At 43.7% G+C, this 27082-nt stretch overlaps 1 protein-coding gene across 3 annotated transcripts in view; it reads left to right on the top strand.

Moving 5' to 3' along the window:
• The first annotated feature begins 1299 nt into the window (after nucleotides 1-1299).
• Nucleotides 1300-27082, top strand: part of LOC130290618 (T-cell surface glycoprotein CD1c-like) — a 51633-nt gene continuing 25850 nt past the window's right edge. The window contains exons 1-8 of one of the 3 annotated variants that reach the window (XM_056538483.1): nucleotides 1300-1501; nucleotides 1676-1801; nucleotides 7897-7967; nucleotides 9631-9891; nucleotides 10977-11255; nucleotides 11472-11744; nucleotides 18267-18369; nucleotides 20102-21885. In XM_056538483.1, coding sequence (XP_056394458.1) covers nucleotides 7904-7967; nucleotides 9631-9891; nucleotides 10977-11255; nucleotides 11472-11744; nucleotides 18267-18369; nucleotides 20102-20183 — 1062 coding nt within the window. In that variant the 5' untranslated portion in view covers nucleotides 1300-1501; nucleotides 1676-1801; nucleotides 7897-7903 and the 3' untranslated portion in view covers nucleotides 20184-21885. Of the gene's footprint in view, nucleotides 1502-1675; nucleotides 1802-7896; nucleotides 7968-9630; nucleotides 9892-10976; nucleotides 11256-11471; nucleotides 11745-18266; nucleotides 18370-20101; nucleotides 21886-27082 lie in introns of those variants that run through there. The other 2 variants (XM_056538484.1, XM_056538485.1) reach the window with 2 other exon arrangements.

Raw genomic sequence — 27082 nt, 5'->3', positions numbered from 1 at the left:
TGCTCAGCTCCTCCTGCTCTATAACATAGTACCTGCAGATTGTACTGTATTGTATATATGTCCAAATGCAATGGCGTCCGCTCACCTACGGAGGCAGATCCCCGACACACCTGTGCTGCCACGGACCCGCCGGTCCCGCCCCGGCTTCAACAGCGTATGAAAAGGAAGGATTATCCGGCACCAGGTATGCTCTAAAAGATCACTTTTTATTCATGCCATAGCAAGGAAACAGACATCAAAGGACTGTAGAAATCTAAATAGATTTCTACAATCCTGTGATGTCTGTTTCCTTGCTATGGCAGGAATAAAAAGTGGTATTGTATATATCATCTGCTCAGCTCCTCCTGCTCTATAACATGATACCTGCAGATTGTACTGTATTGTATATATAATCTGCTTAGCTCCTCCTGCTCTATAACATGATACCTGCAGATTCTACTGTATTGTATATATCATCTGCTCAGCTCCTCCTGATCTATAACATGGTGCCTACAGATTGCACTGTATTGTATATATCATCTGCTCAGCTCCTCCTGCTCTATAACATGATACCTGCAGATTCTACTGTATTGTAAATATCATCTGCTCAGCTCCTCCTGCTCTATAACATGATACCTGCACATTGTACTGTATTGTATATATATCATCTGCTCAGCTCCTCCTGCTCTATAACATGATACCTGCACATTGTACTGTATTGTATATATATCATCTGCTCAGCTCCTCCTGCTCTATAACATGATACCTGCACATTGTATTGTATTGTATATATCATCTGCTCAGCTCCTCCTGCTCTATAACATGATACCTGCAGATTGCACTGTATTGTATATATCATCTGCTCAGCTCCTCCTGCTCTATAACATGATACCTGCAGATTCTACTGTATTATATATATCATCTGCTCAGCTCCTCCTGATCTATAACATGGTGCCTGCAGATTGCTCTGCATTTTCAGTGTGACTGGTTCCCTTTATGTAGCCAGAAAGTGTGCATGTAGGAAATGCAAGTTTTGCTTTCTTATTAGTATTATTATTTTTATTCTTCACATAAATATATTCCCATCATAGAGGAGTATATTTTCATGTATTTTGTTCACAAACACTCTGAAATATGAAAGCATTTCTTGAGTTTGCCTTCACTTATCTACAACCGATCTACCACAATACTCCGGCACAGGTGCATCATACCCCTATCCACCATCACCATCATCTTCATGCTCTAGATATGATCTACGCCAGTGTGGTCTGGAGGTTTGTAACTATCATTGATGTTTTATTTCTCTTCTGTGCTGTATAAGGGCCTCCCATTGGTTGTGAACCGACACCATGCACAATGTGATAGCACTGTGGAATCCAGGCAGATTTACGTAGAGACGTCCTGGTTGTCTTCTCAGTTTCACTTAAGGAACTGAGTCTGTAGTTTTTCTTTAAAAGGGATGTAAATTGACAAAGTGCCTAAAAGGTTAATAGAAGGCTGTGACTTTTCTGTTACTGTTTAGGTAAGACAACAATAGAAATAGTTCTTCTTTCACAAGTCTCAAAGGTTAGCATAGCGTCTGTCTCATGGATTAAAATTACATAAAACTTTATGATTTTCCTACGAGTTTTAAAGGTTAGTGTATTGTGTGTCTCATGGGTTAAAATGACATAAGCTTTTGTGCTTTTGATGTCAGGTACAGCACCGCCATGACCAGTTAACTTTGATTCTCATGTGTTAAATTGGCACGTCATCAACGTATTGGAGCAAAGATCAGTTTGTTATCTAGAACCTGCCACCACCAGAGCTGGAAAATTAAAAGGTAAGTAAATTTTTTGCTATTTTAACCCATATATAAAGTTTCTTTACTGCTCTTCTGCATGGGAATAAGTTGCTGAGAACTGATAAGTGTTATTGTTAAGTTGGGTATTCTCTTTCTTTCTCTCTCTCTCTCTCTCTCTCAGTATATATCATTTTGTCTGTATTATGATTGTGTATGTCAATCAAGGAGAGACAAGTACTGGAGGGAGAGCAGCAGAGGTGTTCCAGCCTATGGCACTTCAGAGGCTTGAGACTGCCTCTTTGACACTTGGCTGCAAAAGAAAAATCAATTTTTTGATGGTACCCTGTGTCTTTTTACCATATATTTAATAGCGTTTGCAGATTATAACATGATTTGCAGCTGGCAGATTTCCTTTAGATCACACATAGCAGCAGGAAATATGCTGTGTATTCTCCTAAGAGTAGACACACAGGATTACCCGTGGCTGCCCTGTGTGTGCAGTGAGGTTTGGAGGCGGCCTTGGTCTTGCCTCCAAACCTTACTGCGCACACAGGGCTGCCATGAGTGGCCCTGTGTATCTGCTAATAGGAGAATACGCAACGTGTTTCCCGATGTGCAGCAGATTTTACGCAGCTTAAAATACAATGCATTGTACTATACAGAACATCTAGTATAGTGTCTAAAAATTGATCATTTACCCAGATGACATATTTTATGATTCAGTATAGAATAGAAATAAACTTAAAGTAGTACTTCAAGATATAAAAACGTAAGTTCTATTCACACGGGGTTCGACTGCTGGGACCCCCTACAATCCCCTGTAGGACCCCGGCTTTCTGGCCAAACAGCGCGTGTCGACCACCGCACAAAGCAGCGGCCATCACACCCCCTCAAAGCAGCGCAATGCCAGAGTTGGAGATTGTCGAATCCAACACTTTGGCTCTCCCATAGAATTTTGTTGAGGGGGCGTGTCGTTGCCACTCCGTGCAGTGGTTAAACACGCCCCCTTTCTGCGGATTGCCAGGGACCCGTACTGGAGATCACAGGGGTCCCAACAGATCTGATACTTATTCTCTATCCTAAGGATAGCGGTATACGTTTTTACATACCAAATTACTCCTTTAAAGTTTAGCTGATGTTTTAGGTAACTTTTCAGGATAAGCTTTCATGTTTGTGTGGTGACTGGGTGAGGCAATGGTGTTACAGGGTCTGGTGGTATTAACCCTTGATTTGTCGTGACGCCAGGGTGAGGTTGTTTTCTGAATGAGGCCCTGACGACAACCGGCACAAAAACGGCAGGGAATAAATAATGGAATGTCCACAGCAGGATTTATGAGATAACTGGAACTTTTACCTAATTTCTTGTAGAACAGTCTTTACAGTTAAACAGTTTCTCTTGAGGTAACCGAGATGCAGGATACCTCACAGGCTTTGCTGGGACTTGTAGTATTGAGATTTATGCAGGCCACTGTGCTACTAATTATATGTTTGAGTTGAATAGTAGTCGCTAGGAATTTGTAGATAGAGCTTGATAACTCACGTTTTGTAGTGGCTTAGGCTTTGGCCTAATTGTGCTTGAATTGGTATTGCTGAAGTGTACCGGTTGATGAGCAGGAGAGTGAATTTAGAGACTACAGTTTCTTATATACTAAGGAGGTTGGACTACAGCCCATTGGTTGAAAACCCTGTAGGTCCTGAACCCAGGGAACTCTGGGTACATCACATGACAGTATCACATGACCCAGGAAGGTCCTAATCATTAGTACAGCTTTTACAATATATCACATGACCTAGGAAGGTCCTATACATTTATACTACCTTTATATACACACTAAACAATATACAAAAATACATTTATATGAGGTGAGCAAGGGGTAAGCCCTGCAGGAGAGCCCTGTGGAATGGAGGAACTCTAACTGAGGGGACTTAGGATAGGACAAAGTCCTGTACCGGGACACCACAAACCCCCTTACTTAAAATGAGTCATCCTCGACGTAGGTCCCCTTAGGAAGTGGGACAGAATGACCATAGGGCCGGATGTAGTCCTGAAGCATTAATCCAAATGTCCAAGTTCAGGCTGGTGATAAAATGACAGAAAATACATATAGAGTCTCTGTGCATTTAGAAAATGTCCATACATGCTCTAGAACTGATACATGAACAAGATGGCTGGAATTGATTCACGAACAGGATATAACCTTAGCAGGATATAACATAATGACGGGAATTCATTCCTGACCAAGATGATACTAGTACTTACTCACGAACAGGATAACATTAGTCCCTATTCACAAACAGGATGAACAGGATAGGAGGAGTATATTTTTATACCTTTGGTATCTCTATTTTACTTTAATTTATGAGATTATGCATTCACTGACTATGCATGAAACTTAATTATATCCTAGCTTTAACATCCGTCTATAGCAGAAAATTTTATTGACATATGACAATTTATATTTGACAGACATTTAGTATAAAATCTCTGACTGATACTTGACCTGAAGTATGTATAATGACTGTAATGCTTCTACATACTGAAGTTACTTTTTATTGACATACATTTGATATAATACCACATATTATTTCCCTTGCTATGCACTGGTTGCGGATTGGGTTGCCTGAGACTTTCTGCCCAATGCCTTAGCTACTAGGGTTTATCGGTACTACACACTTACCCCTAGAACTCTTGATCTAGATAACAATTAAGCATACTGTTACCTTTCTGGATAGGTGTATTTTTAAGTTAGCTACACGAATACCTTCTGGCCAGGAAGAGCATCCTGAACACGTAGGGACTAAAGAATATATTAGTGCATGACATTTGTGCATAACAGTGGTATGGACTGATATAGAACATGTTACAGTCCCTAAGACTCATTTTTTTGTTTTGTTTGTGAGATATAGTCATATTCTTATGAGCATATGTTACTGGTTATGTGTACTGGACTTTGTACGTACACTAATGAGTTTTATGTACTGAGTTATGTGTACACTGAATTTTATGAATGTGAAGTCGGTCTTGGTATCTGATTGGTATATTTATTAGGTGCTTGTGAAGGGTGGCGTTTCTTGTTACTCCCAGAGGAGCTGGGGGAGCACCTTTAAGCAAACACTATAACACCTATAAGGAAATATATATTATTATTTTTTTTCTTTACTTCTGTACAGGAATTAAGTACTTCTGTAAAAGGATTTTTACTTATGTACAGGAATTTTATTCTTATGTACAGTAAATATATATGCACAACTGCATTTGGGGTTGAGCACCTCCAGCCATTTGAGACCACGTTTTTTGTTGTTGTTTTTAAATTTATACGTGGAGGCGTGTAAACTCCATATGTTAATGCGCCTTGAACATTTTCCAGGCAGCATTAGGGTTGCACCTGTGAGGCCATGCACCTATATCAGCCAACTTGGGTGGGGCTTGTAGCCTCTCTCCCCCCTTCCATTGTATGTGTGCTTAGTCACGCTGGAGGGAACTGGGAGCAGGCTGCATGTCGACCTAGTGCTGCTGTAATTGCCCACTGGCCCCTGGTTTTTGCTTATTACGCACAGGTAGGTTAGCGTTAGGTCCCGTGCCATCTGAGAAACCTTGGCGTTGGTGTGCGGGCTCTGGTGTGTCCTTCATATAAGGATACACTGGAGAATGTCTCAATTTTAACATCAGTGTTGAGGGATTAGCCAATGTCATTGTATACATCTACCACAGTAGTGCACCTACATTTCTGTATTGTATTATCATTTACATTAGTGGTAATGTAAGGCTCTACAGTCCACCTACATTGTAGAGTTCCGAATGAAAACACGGCTATGCCTGATGCCGGGTACAAACTTACTAGAATCTCCTCAGGCAAGGAGTCTCTCGGCCAGGGACCGGGCACAAACTTATGGTGGTTATATTGCTTAACAGGTGAACCTCTTGGCATAGTCCTGCCAGGCACTTCATCTTGGAACTGGTTACAAAACTGGAAAATCTGCAACAAAATAAAAGTACTGGCAAACAAAAATATAGTGTCAGAAAGTATTCTTCCTGGCCTCCCAACCCCGCCGGTCGGCATGCTTCCGTCCCTGGGACATGTATCTTGGAGCACGAGGTTGGGGTTCCCGCATAGGATTGACATAAGTATCCCATGTCACATTGGTTAGCCTTGACTGGGCTATAGTGGGGTTTACATTTACCACCACGTTGACCTCGGCAGTTGAGGCAACAGGAACAAGTGTAGGTGCCAACTGGTTTGGCCAAACCTCCTGGGGTGGAGTAGGCTGCGGCACATCAGTCGGTGCCTGTAGACGAGGTCTAACCTTCAAGGGGTAAGCCCTGCAGGAGAGCCCTGTGGAATGGAGGAACTCTAACTGAGGGGACTTAGGACAGGGACAGGACAAAGTCCTGTACCGGGACACCACATGTGTATGAGAAGTAAAAGTATTTCTGGCCATTATATATCTTGTATATGGCATTCTTCACCAGTCTTCACCTGTATTTTTCAGTTGTCCCTGAGTTGGTAGGGGAAGCCAAATGTCTATGATGTCTCCCATGCTCTGCACACACAGAGGAGGGGATCCTGATCTCTTATGTCTCCATACATACCTTAAGAAGCAGCAGCGAGGGAGGGTATAACAGATTGGTAGTGAACCATGTAATACTCCCTGTAGCCTCTTTACAGTCTCTCTGAGTCTCTTTGCAGCTTATGGCTACCCTGAACCTCCAACCACATGTCTCTGCTCACCTCTACCCTCTCCATAGACTTGTATGGGCATCATGTAATCTGATCTTACTGACATGGAATTGAGCTAATTTTGAATAATAATTTAGCAAAAGGTGAGGCGGGGAGCTTTATAAAGGGAGAAAGACGAATTTTCTTGGATAGGATGTATTAACAAAATGTCCTATATTTGCTTGAAAGAACGGTAACTCCATGTGCACTGATCCATTGCATGCTTGAGCCCTGGATGAATTGGTAACTAAACTACTGAGACTGTAGCTTTACAAGTGCTTCCTGCTGGCATTATATTTGTTTGAACTACAGTAGACAAAGGTAGGAAAGATTTGCTTCAAATTCACCTTTACCCTTTCAGGGATATATGTTATGCTGAAAAACGTATCCCCTTAGCCAAAGGATAGGGTCTAAGTTTTAGATGGGGGGGGGGGGGGATCCGAGCGCTGGGACCCCCTGCGATCTCATGTACGGGCTCTCTATAAGTCCAGTTGGATATACCCAATTCTATCTGTATAGAGATGAACTGCAAATAAGAAATCCTTCGCGGACATTTGATGGTATAACACTCCACAGGGTGTGAACCCTCTGTGTCACTTACCGAGTTCTTTTTAGCCAAAATCCTGATGTGGAAGTGACCTCAGTTTGTGACAGTTGGCTGAAGCAGATTCGAAACTCAGGAAGAAGAGGTCACCACAGAAGGAGCATGCTGACACCAGATGGCGCTTGTGAGCACCAGGTCTGGGAACCTGGAACAGCAAGATGTAGCAGAGCTGTAAGTGTTCAGATGTTTGGAGAAGTAGCAGCTCCCACAGCAATAGAATGGTCAGACAGTCCGAATCAATCCAGGAGTGACAAAACAGGAACAGAGGAAGTATCAGAGTCATAGGTCAGAAAACAGGCCGAGGTCAATAACAGAAAACAGCAGGTCAAGTAGCAGATGCATTAGCTGAAGGATTAACACAAGAAGATCAGGCAATGACTGGAAGTTCAGAGGTTCCTTATATGGCAGGAACTAGAGTGTGATTGGTGAGAGGGCTGGATCATGGGCGTGCACAGATCTTCAGAGCAACTGACCCAGTGCGACCTCTGCTTGAAGCATCAGGAACAGATGCAGAAGTCACAGTTCTAAGTCTGCAGCAAGAAAGAGAGTGGTGCGTGCTGCACATCCCTGGAAGACGGTGGATCGAGGTACACGTTGGCGGACGCCAATCGCCAGCAATACAGTTGGTGCGTATGTAAAAGCAGCATTGGTAAATGTATAGGGTTATTCCGCTATGATCATATCTGCTTTTAAAATGTTCCTATAAATAGGATTGGTGATACGCATAAAGATTTTACATATTAATTGTCTTTTCATCTATGTCACTTTGTGTCATGAGGTTTTATTGTTTTTTTATTTTCTTGATTTTGCAGCAGGAAGATGAAAGCGATGACCCCAACATCAATACAGTCAATGTTCCTTCTAAGTTTTGTAATTGTTACAGGTAAGAAAGTTGTGAAATTTTTCAGGTAGTATAGGATGACATGTGACATGTGTGCAATAGTGCTATGTGTACATCAAATGGTAAAACTAAAATCTAAAAAATAATATTTAAACACAACTTTTAGTGTCAGTATGTCATGTTTCCAAAATATGTTCCTCATGGTATGGCTGGCTTTACCTTTCTTTTTATGTCCTTCTCTCTACTTCCTCGTGTAAGCCCAAAAAAAATTAATTCTATGCGTCTCCAGTGTGGGAGATTAGCTCCATAGAGCCAGGCAAAAAACAAATATACAGCTGTCGCACTCATAATACAAAATAACAAACTAAATTCCTGCTCGTCCAAGTGTTATCTATACACTATAAACAACCCAATACATACAGGTTGCTTACTACCAGCCACCCAAAAAAACAGTCAACATGTCAAAATGCCTCTTTTTGGGGCTGCAAACCTCAAGAATCCAACTCCCATCAGAGGTACAGGTTCCTCACTGCCCCAGCCTGCATACTTAGTTACATCTTTTTTTTTTGCCTATTAAAGCGATAGTCTGGGCAACTAAAATGTATCCCTGATCCGATTGCTAAGCCCACTGTGGTCTCCCGAATAAGGCCCAGCTGCTCACCCATCCTTAAAGCAGAGCAACCCCCAGCCTTGGAGATGTCTGGATTGACAACCCACTCAGCCAATCACCTGCTGAGACTGGTTGCCACTTCTGAATGTTTCAGAGAGACCACTCTGCTCCAAGGACAAGTAGGTAGCCAGACTCCCTTCAAGAGATCCTATGGATAGAGGATAAGTTTTAGTTACCTGGAGTACCCTGTCAACCAGCTGTCTTCAGCACCTGTGCTGATTTGGCCAAACTGAAACCTGGACTGGCCAAGAAAGCAATGAAAGCCCCAGCTTTCACTAGATGAGATATGCATATGCTACATACGACAGGTACCTTGGGAAATGTAGTGATCCCCGATCACCATTCCTGTCACTGTCTCACACTTGTCAATGAGTCAGGGAGTATGTGAAAAAAGAGGGAACAGAGATGGCGCCTTTATTGTGCCGTTACCTTTTTACAATTGCATGTATGTCGAGAAAAATAAGAGAGAAAATGCTCACCTTTTAGAGTTGTGTGATGTTCAGGCACAACTCTGAGATGTGCTTTGGGAGCCTTGTTCGTCGGTACCGCTGGCAGCGGTCAGATTTGTAGGCTGGAGGCAGGTTACGGGTGTCCCTGGCAAGGGAGGAAACCCAAAAACCGACTTCTTCTTTAGTGCTTCACCGGGGTGACAAAGACAAGTTTCGCAGATGTGCTGTAATAACTTTTTATTTTCCAATGTACAAGGTATACATGGACGATATCAGTTATACAGTTTTTTGGTGAACAGGACCTGTGTCCTGTGCACCAGATGTCCTGTTCACCAAAAAACTGTATAACTGATATTGTCCATGTATACCTTGTACATTGGAAAATAAAAAGTTATTAAAGCACATCTGTGAAACTTGTCTTTGCTACCTCGGTGAAGCATAAAGAAGAAGTCGTTTTTTGGGTTTCATCCCTTGCCAGGGACACCAGCAACCTGCCTCCAGCCTACTTGTCAATGAGTGTGCAATATATACACAACATGTATAAGAACCCTACATATGAGTAATTCTCTACTTTCCACACCCACAGGATCTCATCATCTGACATTGTTCCATAATTTTAACTCATTTAATTGTAAAGTTTTAAGCCTGTGGGGCATAATGGAGATTGAAGATATTGAAACGCACGCGCTCTACAATGATACTCGCCATATTGTGTTCAAACAAAGTTGGTCAAAGGGAAACCTGACTGAGACGGACTGTATGTTCTACGATATGTTTCTGATCAGTTACTTCTATTACTTTCAGATACATGTTAATAAGATCTGTACAGAAATTGGCACTGGCAAAAGTAAGTCATATGTACCAAGGATTTATGAAGACAGATAGGAAACCATGAACTCATATTTAGACCCGTGTCTAATAAAAAACAAGATGCAAAACCAAGTAAAATGGAAAAATATGACACACAAATAAAATGTGTTCAAATTTTCCTTTTGGTTAGTCAAATATCTAACACAATCTTCCAGATACAATAAGATAGAACAACATGGGGACAAGAAGAAGGTTTCTTTTTGTTGTTTATAGTGGCACAGTTATTGGAGGACGAGCTCCAATAGGTAGAGGACAATGCCAACCAATACTTGCCCAGAACCACTCTCACTACCCACTTGGACAATCTGCCCTAAACAGTGGCCCCCAACTGGGCGTTGGTCCCTACACTCACTAAATGCAAGAGCCGTAAAGGGAAGTCAGACGGGCCAGGTCAGCAACGTACAGACATGACATGAACAAATTCAGAATACCAGAGGGAAAAACCAGGGACAAGTCAGAGGGTAAAAACCAGAAGGACATCACAGTGCAAAATCAGTAGGTTAGGCCAGGTCAGAAAAGGAATGCCGGAAACATGCTCAGGGGAACAGGAAGGCTAGTAATGGGTAGAAACCACAATCACAGGCAACTGAGAACAGCAGACGCCTGTTTAAATCTTCCGCCATTTGGAGGTGTGAGTGTCGGAGATGATTGGCTCAGCACTCCCACATCTCAATCGGCGGTGTCTGAAGAAGGTCCGAGACAGGGCTGGAATTGGCTCAGGTAAGTTCATTACACAAGCACCATGTCCCAGATTTATCAAACTGTGGGAGAGAAAAGCTGGAGTGATTTTCCCACAGCAACCAATCACAGCTCAGCTAATGAGCTCTGGTAAAGTGAAAGCTGAGCTGTGATTGGTTACTGTGAGAAAATCACTCCAGCTTTTCTCTCCCACATTTTGATAAATCTGGCCCTATATTGATTCTAGTGACATATTTAAAAATTGTGCAGTAGAAATGTCTTTAATATTCCACAAAGCATCCGTAACACGCACAGTACATCCTTGTCTCTTTTTGTCATCTGCCGAAAAGGGATAACATCTAACTAGGAATTTATTCATTTCAGTTCTTACAACAATTCAATGTCTATTCAGATGTGAAGCATACAATGAGGATCCGGAAAGTTACTTTTACAAGGTGGCCGGCAATGGAAAAGACCTGGCTTACTTAAACTTCACAGAAGGTGTGTGGGTTGCCGGGCACAATAGATATTCCAAGGCTGTGACCGCAATCCTGCAGAAAGACAAGACCACCATTAGGTCCATAAATAATATTTTGAGAAATCATTGCCAAAGACTGTCCCGAATACTTTCAGAGGCAGGGAAGGAAGCGTTCTCCAAGAAAAGTAAGTGAGAACACACAGGATCTTTTTCCTTCAAGTTGTTTAACTTTCCTTCCATCTTTTACTTATGTTTTGTTGTTGGATAGTTGGACGACCAATATGGCCTCTATTTGGTAACAAGATTTTGTGAGGGAGAATGACCTTTAATGTTTTATTTTTTCATTATAGATAAAACATTTTTTTTATTACCGTATAATCTTAGTAATCTCCCTATTTCAGGTAAACCGGACGTATACTTCTTCGTGAGGTTATTGAAATCAGAGGCTGAGCTTAGCTGCACAGCAACTGGTTTCTATCCAAGGTCGATCAATATAACTTTATGGAACGACAAGGAGAACATTATGGACAATGTGATGTTCACTGAGATTCTCCCTAATGGTGATGGAACCTACCAGAGAACAGCAATAGTGACGAAAGGTCGGGGACAACAAATGACTGTCTACTGCCGGGTTGAACATTCCAGTCTTGAAGAACCACTGGTGAAAAAATTAAGTAAGTGGTTGATGAACATATTACCTAGTAGGGCAGTAGATGTACTCAATAAGTAAAATGTCCATTAACCTGTTCAGGATGTGGGGCATATGCATACGCCCTGCATCCCGAGTCCTTAAGGACTTAGGGTGTACGCATACGCCCGTGGGAATTCCGGTCCTCGCCGCTAGCCGGTTGGGGACCGGACCGGGATGCCTTCTGGAATCATTCAGCAGGCATCCCGGCACATCGCCGAGGGGGGTCCTGAGACCCCCCATGTCGGCAATCGCAGAAAATCGCATGTCAATTCAGACATGCGATTTTCTGCTATTCCGGGCTGATCGGTTCTCTGGTGACCCGATCGCCCGGAAAATAGGGATGATCGGAGCTGTCAGTGACAGCTCCGATCATCCTGATCTCATCCGATCTCCTCCTATCCCCTGCCATATGTCAAAAATGAATTCTGACCAATGGCAGCGCACGACAGGGGGTTGCCATGGAAACCCCCCGCTCTGCCCACCCCTGGATGTCGGGCAGAACGGGGGGAGAAGATGGAGGCCGATACCTGGAGTAGAAGATGCGTGGGGACCGCCGATCGTCACTGGAGACTGCGGAGATCACGGCGCAGGTAGGGAAGCGACGGTGGGGGGGGGGGGGGGGTGAAGGAAGGGGGCAGTAAAGCGATCTTTACTGATTCCCTTCTAGTGGTTGCCAAAGGCTGTCTGGGCATGCTGGGAGTTGTAGTTTTGCAACATCTGGAGGGTCACAGTTTTGAGACTACTATTACGGTGGTGCCCAAACAGTGGCCCTCCAGATGTTGGGAAACTACAACTCTCAGCATGCCTAGACTACCCAGGCATGCTAAGAGTTGTAGTTCTGTAACATCTATCCCTTCAGATTTTGCAATTTTCATGAAAATTTTGAAAATTGCTGCTATACTTTGAAAAAGGGCTCAGTTCTTAAGGTGAAAAAGGGCTGCGTCCTTAAGGGGTAAAAAAAAAAGCCTTTTTTCAGGAGTAATTTCTGTTACTGTGACAACCGGAAGTGCTGTCATATTGATAAGTACTGGTATTTCAAAAATAAAGTCAATATGGCTGCATTCCCTATAAACATTTCCACAAAACGGAAGAAAATACTAATATGTAACAGTGTAAATAAAACACAATTCCATAACCTTACTTTTCAAATTTTTGGCCAATTTTACATTTTGGCGAAAACCATCAGGTCCAGATGCCGTACACCCCTGTGTTATAAGGGAATTAGGGAACATTATAGACAGACCCTTATTTTTATATTAAAGGGGTTATCCAGGAAAAAACTTTTATATATATATATATATATATATATATATATATATATATATATTGTGGCAGTGTGGCAAGGAAAGGGTGTATTTCCTTGGCTCACCCTGCAGAAGCTCTCACCTGCTTCTTAAGTAATGAGGCAGGAAGGAAGGGAAGTGTATATGAGATGGAGACTCAGTCTAATCTAGGCTCTTCCTAGGAGACAGCATGTGGGCTGTAGGGAAGAGACAGAGGCTGCTGAGGAGTACACAGCCCGAGCTATGAGAGGCTCAAAGAGACTGCCATGAATTGTGAGTAGAAGGTTGCAGGGGACATATGTTTAACCGGCTGAGGGAAGCTCAGCGGTTGTTAGTCAGGACAAGCTGATCTGTTTAGTCAGTGACCAGACGGTCTAGGATTTTGTTTGTTCCTGCTTTTTGTTTATTTCTTTCCCTGCAACCTGTCTAATAAAACTGGCAAGGTGCCAGATTTGCATTATAAGCGTTTGTTTGCTGGTTTATTGAGAAGAAACGCATCCTGTGGCGTGGTCCAGGACGATCCCAGAGCTAATCCCCAAGATGGATCGTCACATTTTGGTGGAGGATGCGGGCACGCCGTTGCTAAGGGCAACCCGTTGCCAAGGGCAACCAACAAGCGAGTTGGAGAGGAGCTGTTGCTAGGAGCAACCCCCTGCAAGATTGCAAGTCGGAGGGGCCCAGCAGAGGAGTTCAAGCACAGTTTGGTGTCTGTGGAGGAGCGTTGCTAGGGGCAACGGATCGAGAATTTTTTTTTCAAGAAAATGGGACAACCTCGAAAGGCCGTTGCTGGGAACAACCGACGTGGGCCACAAGCTGTGGTCGCCAAGACGAAGCCGAGGTCCCGTGAGTTGTCGGTGGGCGGAATCCCACTTTGGGTGGACTTGGATTGTTGCCAGACTGTATCTCGGATTATGCCAGAAATAATTCCATTTGTGAAGTCCCGCCCGGAGCCCGGTAAGACTGTTCAAATTACCTTTGATACATGTTTTGGGACAGTAAGCCATATGATGGAGGTATGTGCGGAACTTACAGTGGAAATTGTACTGGGCAGAGACTTTCCGTATTTCTGGCAGCTGTGGGATGCTGAGAGTGCACCTGAGAGTTCGCACACAAAGGTTCCGGAAGTAGTGAGGACTGGGAGGTCTCTACTGGACTGTGTGAATGGTGCTGTATATTGTGAACCCATGCAGGCTGATAATGTCTTTCTTGAAACACTTATGTTAATGTGTTCTGGTGTAAAGAGTTCTATTCCCACCTCTCGCAGGACAAAAGAAAACCTGGGTGAGCTGGAAATAGAAGGTAAAAAGATGACTGTTTTGTTAGATCCAAAATGTGTAATAAGTCTGGTAAAGACCAGCGGCAGAAAGCCAGACCCCGCTATAGTGTCTATACAAGCCGGTATTTGGGGTTATAAAACAGTTAATGTGTGTATTTCTACTCCCTATGGTACCATAAGTCACAAGGTTGCAATAGAGCCTACCTTAGAGTATGAAGTAGTGCTGGGGAAGGATTTTCCGTTTTTTCAGCAGTTGTGGGAAGATAGTCAGGTGACTAGAGCAGGAACACCTGATAGGCTCACAACACTTGGTTTTCACCACATAGCAGGGGACAGTAACTCAGCTGAGGACAGGGAGTGTCAGCAGACCCTAGGTATATGTCAGGTGGGAGTGTGCCAGACCACTAGGGGAGCTGAAGAACAGTCCGCGAGTCAAGTTAAAGAGGTGACTGGAAAAGAAGCTCCAGAGATGGCTGCGGAAAAAACAAAACTCCGGAAGAGAGTACCAGTGGAGCTGGGGGCTGCACTTACGGTCACAGACAGAGTCCTAAGTGAAGGAGACTGTGACAAGACAGAAGAAAAGTCTGCCAAGAAGCCGAGAGACAGTTCAGAGGAATTGATCAGGAATCTCCCTGACTCGCTGGTGCCAAGAGCCATTGAAGTTGTTGCTAGGGGCAACAAACTTACCGCCAAGGGATTGCCATCCCGACGGGAGTGTTTAGCGAGAGTCTCCAGAGTTGCCAACGTGGTGGGAGAGGAAGAGTGCCAGGTGTCAGTGGCACCTGTTGTGGATGATAATAATGAGGCACAAGTGGCCATAACCCCGGAAAAGGGGGAGACTTCATCTAGAGATGGAGAAGAGCTGGGTCGAGTGTCTGACAGAGGACCAGAGGATGTCTCAAGGTCTAACAGCGAGAGTGAGGAGACCGCTGTCAGTAAAAGGTCTCGGAAAAGACGAGCTGGCCTTGGGAAAAAACTGGAGCAGATCCAGAATCTGGAAGAAACCCTGCAGATGGTTTCTGTGAAGTTGTTGGAGAAAGAAAAAGAGGTACATCGCTTGATAGAGGAGAGGGACAAATCACTTGCTGACTTTAAAGAAGAGCAAGAAGTGAGGCTTCAGCTGGAAAAAGTCATGGAGCATCACAGAAGTGAGTTTGTGGCTCTGCAGGATGAACTGTCCCGCTCCCACGGTCTTGTGACCAGCAAGGAGAGTGAAGTGCAGAGTCTGGCCAAGCGGATGTCATTCCAGGAAGAAGAAGTGAGTCTTCTACATGGTGCATATCAGGCTCTGCAGAGTGATCACAAGGCTAGCCTGGTAGCCATGGAAAAAATAGAAAAAGAGAAGAATGAAATGAAGATGGAAGCTGAAGCTCTTGCCAGCAATCTGGAGAGTGTCTCTAAAGCTAAGAGACAACTTGAGGAGGAAGTCAAGGTGAAGAATGCCCTTGCACGTGCTCTTCAATCTGCTCGTCATGACAATGTCTTGCTCCGTGAGCAGTATGAGGAGGCCCTGGAACAAGTTGAGACTCTGCAACATGAAAACAAGAACTTGCAACAGGAGATCTCAGCTCTATCTCAACAGATTGGTGAGAGTGGAAAATCTATCAATGAGTTAGTGAAGTCCAAGAAACAGTTGCTGGACAGTGAGAAGGTGATCTCCGCACAACTCAAGAGTGAGCAGCTGAGATATATAAAGCTGGAAGATGACATGAAGATCTTAAAAGAGAGCCTGGAAGCGCAGAACGAAACGCGCAGAAGGTCCCACGTAGCTGCCTTGGTTTTGCTGGGAGCGCAACTCTACGAGCAGGTGGCTGTGCTGGCGGACAATGAACAATTGAGGAAACAATTGCTGTCTTCGGAAGATACTGTCAGGGACTTGACAGAGTTACTTGACAGTGAGAGGATGAAGTCCGCTAAGCTCCAGTGTAAGCTGCGAAAATGTGAGAAAAAGGAAGAGGACCAGGAAGTCCTAAAAGTGAGCAGAGGCCAAGATATGGCGGAATTGGCTCAAGAAAGGCTTCTGGGGCTGAAGTTACAGGATACAGGGATGCTTTCTCTGATTGCGGAAAAGTCCTCTAAAGCTAAAATTGAGGTGAAGTCCTGTAAGAAGTCTCCTGAAGCTAGGACTGAGCTGAAACCTGGTGGGAAATCCTCTGAAGTGAAGACTAAGGAGAAGAGAGGTGGGAAATCCTCTGAACCTGAGCAGACCAACAATTCTGAAGGTAATGCTGAGGCAGAGAAATCCTCTGAAGCAGAAGCTAAACCAGAGTCAACCTCAAAAGCTGTGAGTAAAGAGAATGGCACAACTGAAGCTAAAGGTGAAGAGAAGAGTAAGCCTGAAGAAGCTGCAGTAGTAGAAGCTGATTCTACACAAGAATCTGAAGGAGCCAAAGACTCTGAAGCCAAACCTGAGGAAGCTGGTGCCCCAGAAGAGAAAGCTGGATGTGATGAGGTGAAACCATGTGAGAAATCCACTGAAGACAAGACTGAGGTGAAACCAGGTGGGAAGTTCTCTAAAGTTGAAACTGAGATGGACCCGTGTCAGAGGTCCTCTGACGGTACAGAGAACAAGACAGTGGTTGGTGAAGCCACTGAGGCCGAAAGATTCTCTAAAGCAGAGGCAGAGGTCCGGCAAGCAAGAAGAAGACAAAGGTTAGAAGCATCGGTCCTCTCACTCCTTAATTTCAAGAACCCTGCCCACACCAGGGTGAAGAACCTGGTACTACAGAGGTGTGATTGAGAGACTTGCAATTGGTGGCTGGTAAAAGTCCGGAAGAAAAAAAGGCAAGGACTTCAGAGACTGTGGGACAAAAGTTGTCCAAGAGAAAGGAAAGGCAGATGGTTTCTGCCTTTCAAATACATGTGCTCCTTCCCGGTGGTCTGAGCAAAGGGGGGGGATATGTGGCAGTGTGGCAAGGAAAGGGTGTATTTCCTTGGCTCACCCTGCAGAAGCTCTCACCTGCTTCTTAAGTAATGAGGCAGGAAGGAAGGGAAGTGTATATGAGATGGAGACTCAGTCTAATCTAGGCTCTTCCTAGGAGACAGCATGTGGGCTGTAGGGAAGAGACAGAGGCTGCTGAGGAGTACACAGCCCGAGCTATGAGAGGCTCAAAGAGACTGCCATGAATTGTGAGTAGAAGGTTGCAGGGGACATATGTTTAACCGGCTGAGGGAAGCTCAGCGGTTGTTAGTCAGGACAAGCTGATCTGTTTAGTCAGTGACCAGACGGTCTAGGATTTTGTTTGTTCCTGCTTTTTGTTTATTTCTTTCCCTGCAACCTGTCTAATAAAACTGGCAAGGTGCCAGATTTGCATTATAAGCGTTTGTTTGCTGGTTTATTGAGAAGAAACGCATCCTGTGGCGTGGTCCAGGACGATCCCAGAGCTAATCCCCAAGACGGATCGTCACAAAATATATATATATATATATATATATATATATATATATATATATATATCAACTGGGTCCAGAAAGTTAAACAGATTTGTAAATTACTTCTATTAAAAAATCTTAATCCTTTCAGTACTTCTGAAGTTAAGGTTGTTCTTTTCTGTCTAAGTCCTCTCTGATGACACCTGTCTCGGGGAACGCCCAGTTTAGAAGCAAATCCCCATAGCAAACCCCTTCTAAACTGGGTGTTTCCTGAGACACGTGTCATCAGAGAGCACTTAGACAGAAAAGAACAACCTTAACTTCAGAAGCTCATAAGTACTGAAAGGATTAAGATTTTTTTTATAAAAGTAATTTACAAATCTTTTTAACTTTCTGGAGCCAGTTGATATATATAAAAAGGTTTTTTCTTGGAATGCCCCTTTAGGAGACTCTGCAGTTACACGGTCTTTGTATATATGACTTTTTTCACCCTTAAAATATATGTTACTATAAGTTCCAAAACAGATATTCAACCTACACAGAGAACTCACACATCTATTGCCTCCATTTGCAGATATGAAAACCAATGGGTTAACTTGGCTTGTTATAGGCATCTTACTGGGATCTGTTATCTGTGTGGCCATACTGATCTACCTTGTGAAGATTAGGAAGCAGAGGTAAGACATCTCCGTCCACTAACAATGTGATGTCCATAAGATGTAACGGCCAAACATTGACATGAACATTTAGGAAGTAGGACTTTCCCATGAACTTCACAGTTTCGTTGGTCCTCATGTGTTTCCTTCTTCCATAGAAACCAAACTTCTTAGCGCTGAGGAAGTGCAAAGGCCAGGTTTTGTATAATTTTAACCCCTTAAAGGGGTACTCCGGCGCTAAGACATCTAAGACATCTTAGACATCTTATCCCCTATCCAAGGGATAGGGGATAAGATTCCTGATTGCGGGGGTCCTGCCGCTGGGGACCCCCGTGATCTTTCACCCAGCACCCCGTTACCGTCAGCCCCCGGAGCATGTTTGCTCCGGGTCTGATGACTGTCAATCACGGGGCCGGAGTATTGTGACGTCATTGAGCGAACATGCACTATTGGGTATTGGTGGTTATGCGTACAGTCTAGGAAATAAGTATACAGCATCACTGCTTACATCTATGTCACTCAATGTTCCTGCTATTGGTATACTTAAAGGGTACCTCTCACCAAATATACTTTTTGATATATTTTAGATTAATGAATGCTGAATAACTTTCCAATAGCATGTTAATGAAAAATATGCTTCTTTCTATTGTATTTTTCCCGATCAGTCCTGTCAGCAAGCATTTCTGACTCATGCTGGAGTCCTAAACACTCAGAGCTGCCAGCCTGCTTTGTTCACAGCCAAACAGGCTGTGAACAAAGCAGGCTGGCAGCTCTGAGTGTTCTCCTTTGTGAACAAAGCAGACTGGCAGCTCGTAGTGTTTAGGACTCCAGCATGAGTCTGAAATGCTTGCTGCCAGGACTGGTAGGGAGACCCCTAGTGGTCATTTCTTCAAAGTGAAAAATTAAATAGAAAGAAGCATATTTTTTTTATAACATGCAATTGTGAAGTTATTCTGCATACATTAATCTATAATATATCAAAAGTTTTTTTGATGAGACATACCCTTTAACATGCACTTAGCCAAGTGCAGAGTGCCCGGCCCAGCGAATTTTATATGTGAATCAATATATAATTTATTTGGAATGTCTATTTTCCTGATAAGCAGAGAGCTTCAACGTTCTAAAAATGCAAAATTTTCAAATTTTTCATGAAATTTTGGAATTTTTCACCAAGAAATGATGCAAGTATCGACGAAAATGTACCACTTACATAAATTAGAATATGTCACGAAAAAACAATCTCTGAATCAAGTTCATAAGTACAAGCATCCCAGAGTTATTAATGCTTAAAGTGACAGTAACTATCAAGGCATATAGCATAGCTGCGCACATTAGGAGTCCCTGGCATAGATCTCCACACTATATGTTCGAAACAAATCCCAAAGGTTTCCTACTAATTCACTTAGAATCCCAGCGCAAATGAAGTAATAACTGGTGCATTATGGGACCTCATCAGTCCACAACGGTATTACAGCTCTGTACGACCACCAAACTGTAAGACGTCTATCGGCCCATACTGTATCTTTATATGCCTCTGACTTTATATGGAGGTTTATATGTCAGTTTCTTTATGAATCCATCAATAAACATTTGTAGCATACCCTATTTGGGGGGGTATTTTTTTTTTTTTATAACATAGTGTTGTAACAATGCACCATATGGTAACAAAATAAGGTGAGTCCCTGAATTGATTTAGGTTGATATGATAAGAATGTTCTGGTATCGTCATCCCTGTCTCTTCAATGTTAAACAGGACGTATGCATCAATAGCGGGGAGGACCGTGGACAGAATCCTATGGAGAACTACAGATGGGAACGTGTCCATTCACAAGTGAAACCTGGACTTTACTGACCAACAATAACCTTTAACCTCTGAAAAGCAACTTTCTAAAATACTGCATTTTCAAATAATGTAATCGTATAGTGGTCAAATGGATATTTTAAGTGATATTTTGCTTGTCTTTTTTTTAAACATTATTTAAAAAAAAAAAAAAAGAAATATAAAGCATTACGAAATACACTCACAGGACAGTATAGAAAAAAGCATGGGTATCCGAATAATATAAAAATATGTCTATATATAAATAAAAACATTTAAAGGCCGTATTTTGCCCACAGCAACCAATCACAGCTCAGCTTTCATTTTACCAGAGCTTAAAGGGGTACTCTGGCACTAAGACATCTTATCCCCTATTCAAAGTATAGGGGATAAGATGTCTGACCGCGGTGGACTGGTGGACTGACTCCGGGGGCTGATGGTAACGGGGTGCTGTGTGAAAGATCACGGGGGTCCCCAGAGGCGGGACCCCTGTGATCAGGCATCTTATCCCCTATCCTTTGGATAGGGGATAAGATGTCTTAGGGCCAGAGTACCCCTTTAAAGATTTAAAAGCTGAGCTGTGATTGGTTCATTACATATTGTGACATCATTACCTTAAAGGGTTACTGACAAAGAACATGTAGCACCAGTCACTGATCTGCTTGAGTCTAGAGTCCCCCGTTCTCCATCACTAACATGTCCTCTCTGAGTAGAAGCATTTGGGAAATGGTGGATGAGAATGTCTTCTGCTGTTTAATACAACTGTGGTGTCCCGGCACCGTATTTCATACTGTGCCTTAGTTATTAGTCCCCAAAGTCAGAGTCCTTAGGACTATCGGGGTTCGCTTCCCAAATTAACCCCTAGTCACCCCTTAGTAACTTGACATTTATAAATATTATCTATGTAGATATGTATATGGTGTTACTCACTTGTTTCAGCGTCGCAGGACCTGCGGGTCATGTGACATGGTTCAGAACTCTATGGTATGTTGAAGGACCTTAGGTGGTTCTTGAGTCACGTGTTTTCCATAATGCCATGTAACGGTGAGTGACAGTTGTTTCGGACCAATCCAAAACGGCCTGCCCCTGCCCATATAAGGGAGCTGCGGCCATTGATCGCTCTCTTGGGTTGTTGTCACTGAATGAGGTAGGACCTCCGCAACTTACAAGTACGTTTACTAGGCCAAAGCCTTGCGGCCTCGGCCTACACCACAGCGGTTATAGATATCTAAGTCCCAGCTACTCTCCGCAAGATCACTGGACCTAATTAACCCCTAAATCCAGCGGATCTATGCAACGGAATCCTCCTAAAGCTACATTGAGCTTATCTGATCTCAACTAACTCTCAATCGCTGCTCAACTACAAATAGACTTTGTTCATGGACTGTTATTGCTATTGTCTGCTTCAGAAAATCTTCAGTAAAAGTTCCTGCAAGTTTCAGTTGACAGTGGTTGTGGACAATCCGTTTATTACACATTCACCTATCGTTCTTGGGAAGGGTGGCTATAGGCCCAGCACCATTACAGTATTTAACCCTCACCCTGGCATCACGAGTGACAAGGGTAAACAGCGCCCTTTATAATTCAAGAAAGCAACACCCCAACTACCCTATACCCCCACCAAGGTACCACACAACTCTACGTGAGTAAGGCTGAGTTCACACTACGCAATCTCCGACCGGAAGTATTTCAGGCGGAGATTCTGTCTGCTGTGGACACTGACAAAATTAGACAGGGTTCCGATACAGCTCAGGGTCAGGTAAGTGGGCAAGAGGATTACAGGTGTGGGGCGTGTGCAGTAGGGCAACCAATCGTTTCACGTCATAGGTGACGCTTCATGAGGCCGGATGAAGCGTCACCTATGACGTGAAACGATTGGTTGCCCTACTGCACACGCCCCACACCTGTGATCCACTCGCCCACTTACCTGACCCTGAGCAGTATCGGAACCCTGTCTACATCTGTCTATGTCTTAGTTCCTGAATAAAGCTTTTGAATGGTTTCCTGGACCGGTGAGTGCGAAATATTTTCTTCTTCATGTTTACACTCCTCTCCGTGACTCTCGTCCCGCATCCCACACCGGGAACCGGGTCAGTTGCAAGCTAGTCCTAGCGGACTGTGATTGTGAGCTATCAAAGTGGTGCCACCGCTCCTTGTTTTTCTTTGTTTATTTATGTCTATCACTGACAGAATTAGTTGGCTCTAGGACCGCTCAGATATGCGCTGTCTTCATAGACGGCAATGCATATTCAAGCGAATTCCATCAAAACAATGGACTTTCTCAACTTGGAAATTCCATAGTGTAAACCCGGTCTTACCGGAACAGCCTGGTATATAAATCCACAGTTGACGGTGTTTCTGTCATTCCTGTATAGCGGTGTTTTACAAGCTCGGTCCTCGAGTACAGGTCATGTTTTCAGGATTTCCTTAGTCTTTCACCGGTGATATAATTACAGTGGTCCCTCAACATACAATGGTAATCCGTTCCAAATGGACCATCGTTTGTTGAAACTGTCGCATGTTGAGGGATCCGTGCAATGTAAAGTATAGGACAGTGGTCTACAACCTGCGGACCTCCAGATGTTGCAAAACTACAACACCCAGCATGCCCGGACAGCCGTTGGCTGTCCGGGCATGCTGGGTGTTGTAGTTTTGCAACATCTGGAGGTCCGCAGGTTGAAGACCACTGGTATAGGAAGTTATACTCACGTGTTCCCGCCGCTCAGGACCGTCACCGCTCGTCAACGCTGCCCTGGATGTCGCCCTCCATCGCTGTCGCCGCGTCCCCGGGGGGTCCCCGATGCTCCGGCAAGGCCTCTGCTTCCCCGGCATCCTCGCTCTACGTCGCCGCCATCACGTCGCTACGCACGCCGCTCCTATTGGATGACGGGACGGCGTGCGCAGCGACGTGATGACGACGATGGAGAGCGCCGACGATGCAGGGGATCCCAAAGAAGGACGCTCCGGAGCCCCGAGGACAGGTAAGTGATCGTCAGCGGACCACACGGGGCACCGTAAATGGCTATATGGTGGCAGCTGAAGCAGTCTGCGCTGCCCAATAGTTTATGCGATGGCCCCGACATACAAAAGCATCGAATGTTGATGCTGCCTTCAACATGTGATGGCCTCCGAGAGGGATCATATATTGAAATGATCGTATGTCGGGGCCATCGTAGGTCGGGGGGTCACTGTATAGTCAGTGAATGAGGTATCACCACAGTCATATCACCTGTGAAAGACTAAGGAGATCCTGAAAACATGACCTGTTGGGGGGACCTGAGGACTGTGCTTGGGAAACACTGGCATATAGTTTATACTTGACCACGGCTCCTCTTTCAAATGTCCAAACCACATTTACAGAACATGTCTACAAAGCTCAATAGTCGTCTCCAGCAGATCCCAGCTCTCTTTCCTTCTTCCCAGCACCCCCCAATGCTTCCTGTCACATTACCGCTCTACAGTCACAATCTCTCAGCCCACAATCTTTTTTATATCTTTTTATTTTTTTCTGTATCTTTTTTTTTTGTAATCGGCTGGAAAAATCACAGTTTAAAAAAAAAATAATATATATATATATATATATATATATATATATATATATATATATATGCACATTATTACTGCACACCATTTTTGGATGTGTTGCCGGTTTTATTATTATTATTATTATTATTATTATTATAGATTTCTTTGAGCTCTTTATGTGCATGTATAAGTTTTTCCACTCAGCTTGTGGTTGCAGAGTTTATTTTTCTTCTAGGTCTGGTGTTTTCTTCTAGATTTGGGCCTGTGTATACACATAGGGGGAGATTTATCAAAACCTGTGCAGAGGAAGAGTGGTGCAGTTGCCCATAGCAACCAATCAGATTGCTTCTTTCATTTTCCACAGGCCTCTTTAGAGGCCTGTGGAAAATGAAAGAAGCAATCTGATTGGTTGCTATGGGCAACTGCACCACTCTTCCTCTGCACAGGTTTTGATAAATCTCCCCCATATTCTTTATATTATGAACCCTATCTATTTTGTTCAAACTGTTAAAATTTTAAGGATTGCTTTGTGCTATATTTCTATGACTTAATAAAGGGTATTTTTAATGATTTTTTTCTGTTTTTCCTTATTGGTACATATAAAACACAGACTTGTCATATGTTTTAATCAGTCAGGTTCCCAGTGTGAAGACCCCCACTAATCGCTAGATAATGGCAGAAGAAGTGCGTCACTGTGTGCTTCTCTACCCGGGCCTCAGCACCCATACCCTGACCAATCAAAACTCTGACAAGTTTGTGTGATATGTCAGTAAAAGATGCTTTAAATGGGTACTCTACCCCTAAACATCGTATCCCCTATTCAAAGGCCGGACCCCCAGTGATCTCCGGGCTGGCACCCCTGTGTTCTGAACATTTATGTTCAGAACACCAGCATGGGGCGTCAAGGCACGCTCCCTACATCGTGACGTCATGGCACGCCCTCTCCATTCATGTCTATGGGAGGGGGCATGACGGCTGTGGAGCAGAAGTACACAGCTGCCATGTCCCCTACCATAGACATGAATGGAGGGGGGCGTGACGGCTGTGGTCTCCCCTCATCTGGCACGAATTGGAGTTCGCTCCGTGCAGCAGATCACAGGGGTGATGCGCCGGAGATCTTGGGGGGTCCCAGCAGCCGGAACCCCCGTGATCAGACCTCTTATGTATTATCTTTGGGACAAGAGATAAGATGTCTAGGGGTGGAGTACTCCATTAACCTGTTAAGGACCCATGACGTACCGGTACATCATGAGTCCGCTCCCGTTCTATAACGTGGGGCCATGGCCTCTAAGAAAGTTGAGCGCCGCGTCTAAAGTGACAGTAAATCATTGCCGATTAGCTCAGGGGGCTGTTCGGGGTGTCCACGGCGAAATCGCGGCATCCCGAACAGCTGTGAGACAGCAGAAGGGTCCCCTTCCTGCCTCCTGGTGTCCGATTGCCGAATGACTGCTCAGTGCCTGAGATCCAGGCATGAGCAGTCAAGCGGCAGAATCATTGAACAATGGTTTCCTATGAGAAACCACTGATCAATGTAAAAGATCAGTGTGTGCAGTGTTATAGGTCCCTATGGAAGCTATAACACTGCAAAAAAAAAAGTGAATAAAGATCATTTAACCCCTTCCCTAATAAAAGTTTGAATCACCCCCCTTTTCCCATTTAAAAAAAAAATAGTGTAAATAAAAATAAAAGTAAACATGTGGTATCGCCGCGTGCAAAAATGTCCGAATTATAAAAATATATCATTAATTAAACCGTACGGTCAATGGCGTACACAAAGAAAATTCAAAAGTCCAAAATAGTGTATTTTTGGTCACTTTTTATATCATGATAAAATGAATAAAAAGTGATCAATATGTCCTATCAATACAAAAATGGTACCGCTAAAAACTTCAGATCACGGCGCAAAAAATTAGCCCTCATACCGCCCCATACGAGGATAGGGGTCAGAAGATGACAATTTTTTTTTTATTTAACTGTTTATTTATTGTTTTATCAATAGAAGAACATTTTTAATACAGTAAAAAAGGGAGAAAAGGGGAAATACCCAATGGGAACAAGGGTAAAAGAGAAAAAAAGAATACAAAAAAATAAATATATAAAATACAGTTCCAGTAAAGACATGTAATAGGATACCAAGAATCTTACATCTGCAAAGCTGTAAACTATGTCTAGGTCTCTATAGATTTTTGTGTCTCTATTATAAAGACTATCTAAAATCTTGTATATAGTGGCTCATTAATATTTTCTTTAAACAGTCTTTCCATGTTTCTGAATTATGACATCCATAGTTTTACTGTTTAGCTCAACAGATATGTCCCTATATGAGCACAAAATCTTGTACTATTCACGTTATCAAGTGAACATTCCAGCAGAGATGTAGCTTTATATTTAATTCCTGCTAGATTCTCAGAAAAGAAATAATAAGGGATGGAAAAAATAGAGGGGAGAGAAAAAAGGAAAAATAAATAAATAAAAATTTAAAGAATAAAAGGGGAATAATTATATAAATACCTGTTTAATCAAAATGTGGAAGATTAGAGTAGTTTCATGCCCGTGCGACACCCTCCAGCATTCCTCCCTTTAATGAGGGTTGTCGTTTTCCATGTATTCATCCCATTCTTTCCAAATATTGAAAAAGTGAGAAATCCTATTTTCCGTCATTGCTGTTAGGTATTCCATCCGCCTAACTTCCAGAATCCTATTGGTCAGGGCCTGGATGGATGGAGGGGATGGCTTTTTCCATTCTTTGGCTATCAGACATTTTGCAGCCGTAAGTATGGAGTGAAATAATTTGAGTTTATGTTTCCTAATACCAGGGGGGGGGAACATTTAGTAGAAAGTTTATTGGATTCAGATGAATCTTAATTCCCAATATCCTCCCTACCAAGGACTGCACCTCTAACCAGAAGTGACGTAAAGAAGGACAATCCCAAAAAATATGTGGTAGTGTACCCAGTTCCCCACTACATCTCCAGCAACCAGAGTGAGTCTGTGGATAAAGTCTGTTTAATACCTCAGGTGTATGATACCATTGGAATATAATTTTGTATTGATTTTCTTTGTGTATTACACATGAAGAAGACTTTGCTGCTCGATCCCATATTGTTACGCCGAGCGCTCCGGGTCCCCGCTCCTCCCCGGAGCGCTCGCTACACTCTCCTCACTGCAGCGCTCCGGTCAGATCCACTGACCCGGGGCGCTGCGATACCGCCTCCAGCCGGGATGCGATTCGCGATGCGGGTGGCGCCCGCTCGCGATGCGCACCCCGGCTCCCGTACCTGACTCGCTCTCCGTCGGTCCTGTCCCGGCGCGCGCGGCCCCGCTCCCTAGGGCGCGCGCGCGCCGGGTCTTTGCGATTTAAAGGGCCACTGCGCCGCTGATTGGCGCAGT

Source organism: Hyla sarda, chromosome 9 (genome assembly GCF_029499605.1).
Source record: "Hyla sarda isolate aHylSar1 chromosome 9, aHylSar1.hap1, whole genome shotgun sequence".
Lineage (NCBI taxonomy): Eukaryota > Metazoa > Chordata > Amphibia > Anura > Hylidae > Hyla > Hyla sarda.
The sequence above is the reverse complement of the archived record's forward strand: the minus strand, read 5'-3'. Positions and strand labels throughout refer to the sequence as shown.